Below are 10220 nucleotides of genomic sequence, written 5' to 3' on the forward strand. Positions count from 1 at the left end.
GAAAATGCAATATGGATTTTTAATGACTGGATCAGGAAAGGTCACCCTGTGAAAATGGTGTTTTGCAGGAAAACTGAAAGGCGCTCAAGATTGCTTCAAGGGCCGCAGCCACTCCAGAGGCAGCAGCAGTAGCAGCATCGCCAGGTCCCCTGCGGAGGTGCCCCTGGAGGGGTTGTTCCTGCAGCAGCGCAGGCTTTCAGCAGGTTTTCACTGCAGGGCCGGACCGGTCCAGGTCTGCACTCATCCCTGAGATCTCTCACATCTTCCTCAGCGGTAGGAAATCAAGCTGAAGCAACTGACTGAGTCCGCAATGGAGAAAACTTCGAAATCTGTTCCCTTGAAGAAGAAAAAGAGGGAAAGTGAGCAATTCCGTAAACTCTTTATTGGTGGCTTGTGCTCTGAAACCACAGAAGAAAGTCTGAGGAACTACTACCAGCAATGGGGAAAACTTACAGACTGTGTGGTCATAAGGGATTCTTCAAGCCAAAGATCGAGAGGATTCGGGTTTGTCATCTTTTCATCCATGGCCGAGGTTGATGCTGCCATGGCGGCCAGACCTCATTCCATTGATGGAAGAGTGGTGGCCTCCAAACGCGTTGTCCCAAGAGAGGAATCTGGAAAGCCCGGGGCTCATGTCACCACCAAGAAGCTGTTTGTTGGCGGAATTAAGGAAGATACCACGGAACGTCATCTCAGAGATTACTTTGAGAGATATGGGACTATTGACGCTATTGAGATCATTAGACAGTCTGGGAGGAAAACAGGCTTTGGGTTTGTTACCTTTGATGACCATGATCCCGTGGACAAGATCGTGTTGCAGAAGTACCACACCATCAATGGTCATCATGCACAACTAGAAAAGGCTTTGTCTAGACAAGGAATGCAGGAAGTCCAAAGTTCTAGACGTGGAAGAGGACGCCACGTTGATTTTGGAGATATTCCTGGTGGTGGTGGTGGTGGTGGTGGTGGAAATTTTGGAGCAGGACCAGGAAGGAATTTTAGAGGAGGATCTGAGGGTTATGCAAGAGGCCCTGTTTTGGGGGATGGCTATTATGAGTATGGAGGAGAACCTGCAGGTGGCAGTTTTCGAGGTTGCCCTGGTTATGGAGGAGGATATGGTGATAGAGGACCCGGATACAGCAACCTGAGTAGCGGCTTTGGAGATGGTTATGGCAACTATGGAGGAGGAGATTATGGAGACGGAAATTACAATGCCTTTGGAAATTATAACCAGGACCCTTCTAACTATGGTCCAGTGAAGAATGGAAACTTTGGTGAGAGAAGGCACATGGTGGCTCCGTATAGTGGAGGAGACTATGGTCCAGGAGGCAGTGGAGGAAATGAGGGGTATAGGGAGGCCAGACAATATTGAGCTTCTTCCTGTTTTCCATGGTCTTCACTGTATAAGTAGAGGATGAGAACTGAGAGAAAACAGAACAGCTTCAAGTTATCGAAATAAGAATGTTATACTCTTTTCGGTGACGCATAAATGTGCAGTGATGTACAGAAAACATTGGAACAGATGCGGAGAAACAGTTTAACTTTTTGGTTGTTTCTTTCTAGTGGTCTTTTGTAAGAGTGTGGAAATATTCCTTCTTTGACTATTACATTTGTAAGTTTCAGGTGTTGCGTGGGGAAGTGGTTGTATATTTGTGATTTAATAAAATAACTCTAAAGGAAAAACAGTTGTTGTTTGTCCTCTTTCACTTATAACCTTTCTGCACTTTTCATTTTTATCTTTTAAATATTTTCTTCTAGTTTTATGAGATCATTGACATACAGTGCTATAGATGTTTAAAGTATATATAGCATAATGGTATGGCAGATATCACAAAATAAAGATTACAAAAATCACTTTATTTAACATCCATTATCTCATATAGTTTATTATTATTATTATTATTTTGTCTTTTTGCCATTTCTTGGGCCCATCCCGCGGCACATGGAGGTTCCCAGGCTATGGGTCGAATCGGAGCCATAGCCACCGGCCTACACCAGAGCCATAGCAACGCAGGATCCGAGCCGCGTCTGTGACCTACACTACAGCTCACAGCAACACCGGATAGTTAACCCACTGAGCAAGGGCAGGGATCGAACCTGCATCCTCATGGTTCCTAGTTGGATTCGTTAACCACTGTGCCACGATGGGAACTCCATCCATTATCTCATATAGTTTAAAAAGTGGGGTTCTTTGGTCTTTTTAGGGCCACACCCATGGCATATGGAGGTTCCCAGGCTAGGGGCTGAATCAGAGCTGTAGCTGCAGGCCTACTCCACAGCCACAGCAACACAGGATCTGAGCCGCATCTGTGACCTACACCACAGCTCAAAGCAATGCCAGATTCTTAACCCACTGATCGAGGCCAGGGATAGGACCCCACATCTTCACGGATACTAGTCAGGTTAGTTAACCACTGAGCTACGACAGGAACTCCCAAAAGGTTTTTTTTTCTTGTGAGAATTCTTGGGATTTACTCTCTGAACATCTTTCACACACATCACACAGTAGTGTTCACTAGAGTCATGTTATACATTACACCTTTTGTCCTTATTTTTCTTATAACTGGGAGTTTGTACCTTTTGACAACCTTCATCCTATTTCTCCTCCCACCCCTGGTGCCTGCCTTGGGTAACCATGACCTCTTTTTCTGTGCATTCATTTTGAATGTTTAAAAAAATTTTTTATTTTATCAAAGTATATAGTTGATGCATAATATAACAATGTTCCAGGTGTATAATATATTGATTCATAATTTTGAAAGGTTATACTCCATTTATAACTATTATAAAATATTGGCTTTATTCCCTGTAGCTTCTTTGATACATAACAGTTTGTATCTCTTAATCCCCATCCCTGTATTTCCCCTCCCCCTTCCCCCTCTCCACTGGCACCACTTGTTGTCTAGTTGTCAGTGCGTCTGCAATTACTTCAGTAATTTTATAATAGATCTGAATCACTACTTTTCATAAAGCTGCATTTGAGTTGTGAAACCTTAGTTTCTGAACAAGGAAAAGTGTTTTTCTTTGGTCTGCATGTAAAGGTGTTTTTCCACAGTAGATAAGTGTGTGTTTGTTGCAAGGTATAGCAAAGAAATTTCAGACACAGTGTTCTCTCAGGGAAAGGAAGGTACCATCAGTTGCTAAGACATGTGATGAATTGTAAAGCAGACCTGTAGCCCTAGTCCTGCTAAAGCTACGTTGAAGTGGCAGAAAGCCTAGCCTTCAAAGAGGAAAAGGACGTAGCTTCCTCGTGGTTTGCATGTAAAGACTTGTTCCAACTTAGATATATGATGTTTCTGACCAGCTACATGAAAGAAATGTGGGGCACAGTGTTCTTTCAGTAAAAGGAAGTCACGCATGCTGAGTCACGCACACCTGTAGTGAGCTGCGTTAGGGACCTGCGCCACGGCTGCTTCTAAGGCCACACTGAAGTTGGGAAAAGCCAAGTTGTCTCTTTTTTTCCCCCCTAGACATGGAGAACAGACTTGTGGTTGCCAAGTGGGAGGGAGGAGGGGGTGGGATGGACCAGGAGTTTGGGCTTGACCAATGCGAGCTATTGCATTTAGAATGGATAAGCAATGAGGTCTTACTGTATAGCACAGGGAACTATATCCAGTCTCTTGGGATAGAACATAATGGAAGGTAGTATGAGAAAAAAGAATGTATATATATGTATGACTGGGTCACTATGCTGTATAGCAGAAATTGGTACAACATTGTGAAGCAAGTATACTTTAATAAAAAAATTTTAAAAAGGATTGAGTCTACTTTCATAACCTAGGAAGAATGCTTTCAGCTACAGGCAAGACAAAACACAGTCAGCCTGGATCTTAAGCATATGGTGGGTCTAGGTTGGCTCATCCTGGGGCTCAGCAATGTCACCAAGGGCATGGATTCTTCCCCACTCTTTCCCTACTGTCCCCAATGTCTTCCTCATGCTAAGTATTCTGCTGCCATGGTTTCTGTAATTTTCCTGGTGAAATCAAAGATTTCCTTTACAATGGAATATAACTCAGCCATAAAAAAGAAAATGCCATTTGCAGCAAAATGGACGCACCTAGAGATTCTCATACTAAGTGAAATAAGAAAGAGAAGGACAAATACCATATGCTATCAATTATATGTGGAATCTAAAATATGGCATAAGTGAACCTATCTACAAAACAGAAACAGGCCCACAGATATGAAGAACAGACTGTGGTTGCTAAGGTGGAGGGGGGGGAGAGAGTGGGATGGACCAGGAGCGTGGGGTTTGTAGATGCAAACCATTACATTTAGAATGGATAAGCAATGAAGTCCTACTGTACAGCACAGGAAACTATATCCAATCTTTTGGGATAGACCGTGATGGAAGATAGTATGAGATGAGAAAAAGAATGTGTGTATATATATATATATATATATATATATATATATATATATATATGACTGGGTCACTATGCTGTACGGCAGAAAGTCGCACTAAATCAAGCGCACTTTAAAAGAATAAAATTTTGGAGTTCCCGTCGTGGCGCAGTGGTTAACGAATCCAACTAGAAACCGTGAGGTTGCGGGTTCGACCCCTGGCTTTCTCAGTGGGTTAAGGATCCGGCGTTGCCGTGAGCTGTGGTGTAGGTTGCAGACTCAGCTCAGATCCTGCATTGCTGTGGCTCTGGCATAGGCCAGTGGCTACAGCTCCAATTAGACCCCTAGCCTGGGAACCTCCATATGCCGTGGGAGCGGCCCAAAGAAATAGCAAAAAGACGAAAAAAAAAAAAGAATAACATTTAAAAAAGATTTCCTTGTTCATGCTCCTATGGGGCAAGAAACTTCACCTAATCTTCCTGGGGCATCCTCTTTTATCATTACCCTAATTTCTGCTGGTTGCTCTGGTATCTAACTTGGTTCCTGGTAGAACAAACCTTTCCTCATTTTACCTTGTCATTTTCCTGTGACCATTCTTGTACAATTTCCCCATATAACTGTTGGAAATAGTTTGATGGAGTTGAAATAATTTGGATTTGGAATGGATTTGTGTTGCTGGTACACATGTATGGGAGGGAGAGATACTGTAATCACTGAAGAGTAAGGTGAGCTTTAAAATTTTTCCATTCATGTACACACCTTGAAGCATGGTTAATCTTTTTTTGTAAAGTGGCAGGTAGTAAATAGTTTCAGCTTCTCAGGCCATATAGTTTCTGTGGCACATACTCATCTTGGCTGCTACAGCACAAAATCCGTCCCAGACAATATGTAAGTTAATGGGCATGGCTGTGTTTTGATTACATTTTATTTATAAAAATAGGCAATAGGAGTTCCTGCTGTGGTATGATGAGATGGGTGGTATTTCTGCAGTGCCAGGATGCAGGTTCAATCCTTGGCTCAGTGCAGTGGGTGAACGGATTCAGCTGCATTGCTACAGTGGCAGCTGTGTAGGTCACAATGGCAGCGTGGATCTGATCCCTGGCCTGGGAAAGCCATATGCCCCATGGTGGCCAGAAAAGAAAAATCAATCAACCAATCAATCAAAAATTATTTTAAAAAATTTCTTGCCTACTCCTCCATTAAAGATCCTATTATTTTTCAGAGTTCCTGTTGTAGCTCAACAGTAACGAGCTGACTAGTATCCATGAGGGCTTGGGTTTGATCCCTGGCCTCACTCAGTGGATTAAGGATCCACCACAAGCTGCATCACGAGTCACCGATGTGGCTGTGGCATAGGCTTTGTGGCACTAGCTCTGATTGGACCCCTAACCTGGAAACTTCCATATGCCACAAGTGTGGACCTAAAAAGTTAAAAAAAAAAAGATGAAGGAGAAGGAGAAGGAGAGAAAGAAAGAAAGAAAGAAAGAAAGGAAGAAAGAAAGGAAGGAAGGAAGGAAGAAAGAAAGAAAAGAGAGCTTCTTTGCACTCTGCCTGGATGATTCTATAGGTTATATTTTATGGCAGACTTCAGCCCGGTCCATAATGAGACTTCAGAGTGAGTTGTCCATTGGAATCAGTGCCACAGTGGAGCCTGATTGGAAGAGCACAGGCAGACAAGAGATTACACATAACTGGGAAACAACAGTGATTGAAATATGGATATGTTGAAAGGGTGAGTGAAGGCATGCCTTGAGAGAGATGGAACGCTGTGATCTTGTTGCCAATCACCTTGGTTTTCTTTTTATTGGGAAATCATTTACACGGCAGAGTAATCATCAACTAGTTATATGTTTCCTACCTGTCTGATTGGAAATTTCTCTCCCTGGGCAAAAAACACAAAGGAAGCAGCAGATGGGCTTTCCTTCCTCTGGAATTTTCCTGAGTCCTGGAACACAGCTCTGGCTGCACACGGAGTGAGGGTCTGAGGGGGCAAAGAGAATCACTGGTCATAATTTTACACACCCTGAGCATCTCTGAGAGCACAACTGTATTTTTTGCCTCATTAGAGAGCACTTTAATTTTTAGTAGAAAGTTATCACTGGGTCTCCCCTAACCTCCACCGTTGACATGATGTAGACCCTCAATTATATGTCACTCTGGTTATCATTCCCCTTCTTAAAGGGTTTGCCAAATATTTTTGAGACATCAAATCCATTTTACTTCATTCGTCAATGACAACATCCCCCTGGGGTTTTCTCTCCTTTATGATGCACTTTATCCAGTATCTTTCCAATGCAGGTTTCTATGTAGTAATGATTTTGAGAACTTATATGTCTGATGACATTCTTTTTTGTTTTTTGTTTGTTTTTTTTTTTAGAGCGGCACCCACAGCACATGGAGGTTCCCAGGCTAGGGGTCAAATCTGAGCTGCAGCTGCCGGCCTACACCACAGCCACACCAGATCTGAACTGTGACTCTGACCTACACCATAGGTCCTGGCAATGCCGGATCCTTTAACCTACTGATCGAGGCCAGGGATCGAACCTGCATCCTCATGGATAATAGTCAGATTCTTAATTTGCTGAGCCACAACAGGAACTCGCTGAATATATGTCTTGATCCCACTCAGAGACATACGAAAAGCTTGTTAAAAAGCACTGATCATTTCTGTATTTCTGACAGTCACAGAAAATTAGGAACACATCAAAAGTCCAAAAGTGGGTGAACAAGGCTTGACAAATCCAGGTGAAATGACATCTGACAGGCATAGAAATAAAATGTAAAGATACATTTAGTTACATGAAACTATGTTCAGGGTATACTCTTAGGTATGAGAAGTCCATTTCCAGAATGAATTTGGCAGCCCTTCCCCCACTGTAACTTCCACAAATCTAAGGATAGAAAATTCCATGGTTTGATAACCACGTGATGCTTAAACCAAAGATGCAAAGATAACCAAAGATGCAAAGAGCTGCTGTTCTTTGTGGTGGAATTTGGGCTTTGTTTTCTCTCCTTTGCATGAGGACCTCTTCTGCCCTGAATGGAGGTGCCAGAAACTTCCCTGGCTGAAGGACAGGAAATCGAGTGCACAATTTGGCTTCTCGTTCCTGTGCATGACCACTCTCACTCCTCACCCCACACTGGCCTCATGGATAAGACAGGTTCTCGCTTTCCCCAGAGATCGAGGGCTCCACAACCCCTCAATTGCACCTCCTGTCATCCCAGCCTTCAGAGGGTGAAACTATCAGTAGAGGACACCAAGGCAGAGAATGCATACAATTGTTGCTGTAAAATCCTTTACTCCCTATTTGGGCTAATGATAGAGAAAGAGAAAAAGGGGGAAGGAAACTCAAAATGAAACAGCCAGAAGGGACAAATACTGGGCAGGGAGAGGTCCTCACACAAAGGAGAGAAAACAAAGCCCATATTCCACCACAAAGATCAGCAGCTCTGCTGTCACCTTTCTCCAAGGCAAGGGCACCTGTTGAAGTGACAATGTTAACGTCAAACATTAACTGCTAAGGATAGAGATGCCCATGGAAACAAATTGCAAAGTGCCTACCCCTCTTTTCAGGACATGGACAAGGTGATAACGCTTTTAGAAGCATCGTCTGACTCGCCAAGTACTACATTTTTCTGTATATTAATCTTGAATTCCGTAACTTTCTGAATTTATTTATTAGTTCTAATAGTCTTTTTGTGGTGACTTTAGGTTTATCTATACAAAAGATCACGTCATCTTCAAATCATGACAATTTTACTTCTTTTTCAAGTCTTATTTCTTTTTCTTGCATGATTGCTATGGCTCGGACTTCCAATACCAAATTAAATAGAAATAGTAAGAGTGGGCATCCTTGTGTTCTTCCTGATTTTAAAGGAAAAGCTCTCAGTTTTTTTTTCTTTTTAACTATTGAGCAGAGTGTTAGCTGTAGGTTTATCATAAATGACCTTTATTATGTTGAGATATGTTCCCTCTATACCAACTTTGTTGAGAGTTTTAATCATGAATGGGTATTAAATTTTGTCAGATGCTTTTTCTGCATCTATCGAGATGATTATGTGCTTTTTATTTGTTTTAACATGGCGAATCACACTGATTTGCGAATATGGCACTAACCTTCCATCTTCAGAATAAATCCCACTTGATCTTGGTGTGTGATCCATTTAATGCATTGCTGAATCTGATTAAGAAATCTCTCAAATCTCATTGATGAGATGGATTGGATTATCTACTTTCCATCTATTGATGGATCTATTATCCACATTCATCTATTGATGAGATGGATTGGCTCATCCAGGATGGATTGGATTATGTACTGATTGGATTATCCACTCCCTCTATATAAGGGGAAGCAGAAGCAGAAGCCAGTGTATTCTCCAGCAAACCACAGGCTGTCTGCATCTCAGCAGTGGGTCAGAAAACAACTCAGTGGTGTGGAAGATGGAGAACCTTGCATCCACTAGCTTTAGAAGCCAGCATCATCGTCTGGTGAGTGTGGAATCCATATCGAGGGTAAAATGTTCATTTGTATCCTTTCTCCTTTTGTAAGATCTCTTTAAATTAGCGAACACTAGCTCTTAAAATAAGAAGTTACCTGCTGAAGGTTATTTCCTTTGTGTTCATATTAAAACTTCTTTCGATTTTGTATACTTTTTGTATAAGAACTAGGATACGAAGTCTAGGATAGTAGACAAAATGTATCTTTCTTTTTAACTAAAATCGCTGGAAAGTGGAAGTAGTTTTTGGTCCTACGGTATTTGGTCCTAGTTTAAATTGTTTTCCTCTCTGGGAAATTCTTTACCCATAATGTATTTAAAATTCAGTTCTTTGCTCAAACATGTCCTTAGTTATTTAGGGCTTCCCTAACCTTCTCGTCCTCATTGGTAATTGCTGTTAACTTTTCACCCTTTAACCCTTCTGACCTCTCTTTCTCCAGCTTTTCCCTCTCTTCTTCCACATCTTCCTCTTTCCCTCTGTCTTCGAGTTGGTCTTATTGTCATCACAGCATTAAATCAACCTAATACTCTTAAACATGCATTACTGTTATTTCCTCTCACCAAGATTAAAATAAACTGGGACAATGATTTTGTTAAGCGAAATTCTGGATCACAGGTTTGGATATAACAACTTGGTATATTATAAGAGCTGCAGCAATTGAAAGATCAAGTAATTTTCCCACCAAAATGAGACACCTTGAGTAATAAAAAGGGCATTAATAGTTATGGCATGACAAAAAGAAAGATTTAAATGAGATACGGTTTCCTTCTTTTTCGGCCTTTTAGGGCCGCACCCGGGGCAAATGGAAGTTCCCAGGCTAGGGGTCCAATCGGAACTGTAGCTGCCCCGACCTATACCACAGCCACTGTGGCAATGCCAGATCCGAGCTGAGTCTACAAACTACATACACCACAGCTCATAGCAACTCCAGATCCTTAACCCACTGAGCAAGGCCAGGGATGGAACCTGAATCCTCATGGATACTAGTCAGGTTCATTACCCACTAAGCCGAGCCACAATGGGTTTAGGTTTATGGTTTCCTTTTTTAAAAGATCTTCTAAAGAGAAATGAGGGATTTAAAAAGGAACTATACACTTATTATACAGTTTAAACAGATTAATGTGATTAGAGTCTTATGATGGATTACAGAGATAAAGGGTTTAAAATCTTAGTGACAATTTATTGCAAAAAGAGGTTATGTCATTGTATACCTGAAGTTGGGCGAATTTATTTGAAAAATTTAGATTTTTTTTTGGTCTTTTTGCCTTTTCTAGGGCTGCACCCGCGCCGTATGGAGGTTCCCAGGCTAGGGGTCTAATTGGAGCTGTAGCCGCTGGCCTACGCCAGAGCCACAGAAAAATGGGATCTGAGCCGAGTC

At 42.0% G+C, this 10220-nt stretch overlaps 2 protein-coding genes across 2 annotated transcripts in view; both read left to right on the top strand.

Annotated features, from left to right (window-relative positions):
- Nucleotides 1-309: 309 nt before the first annotated feature.
- LOC125125789 (heterogeneous nuclear ribonucleoproteins A2/B1-like) lies at nt 310-1671 on the top strand. Its single transcript, XM_047777299.1, has one exon. It carries the CDS (start codon nt 311-313, stop codon nt 1370-1372), a length of 1062 nt encoding a protein of 353 aa, XP_047633255.1. The 5' UTR covers nt 310; the 3' UTR covers nt 1373-1671.
- Nucleotides 1672-8474: 6803 nt separating this feature from the next.
- Nucleotides 8475-10220, top strand: part of LOC125124294 (methyl-CpG-binding domain protein 3-like 2B) — a 4142-nt gene continuing 2396 nt past the window's right edge. The window contains exon 1 of the mRNA XM_047774440.1: nt 8475-8833. Coding sequence (XP_047630396.1) covers nt 8786-8833 — 48 coding nt within the window. The 5' untranslated portion in view covers nt 8475-8785. The remainder of the gene's footprint in view (nt 8834-10220) is intronic.

This window comes from Phacochoerus africanus, chromosome 4, assembly GCF_016906955.1.
Source record: "Phacochoerus africanus isolate WHEZ1 chromosome 4, ROS_Pafr_v1, whole genome shotgun sequence".
NCBI lineage: Eukaryota > Metazoa > Chordata > Mammalia > Artiodactyla > Suidae > Phacochoerus > Phacochoerus africanus.

Excerpts from the sequence above, each read along its gene's own strand:
- LOC125125789 (XM_047777299.1), top strand. The coding sequence starts at position 311 with ATGGAGAAAACTTCGAAATCTGTTCCCTTGAAGAAGAAAAAGAGGGAA.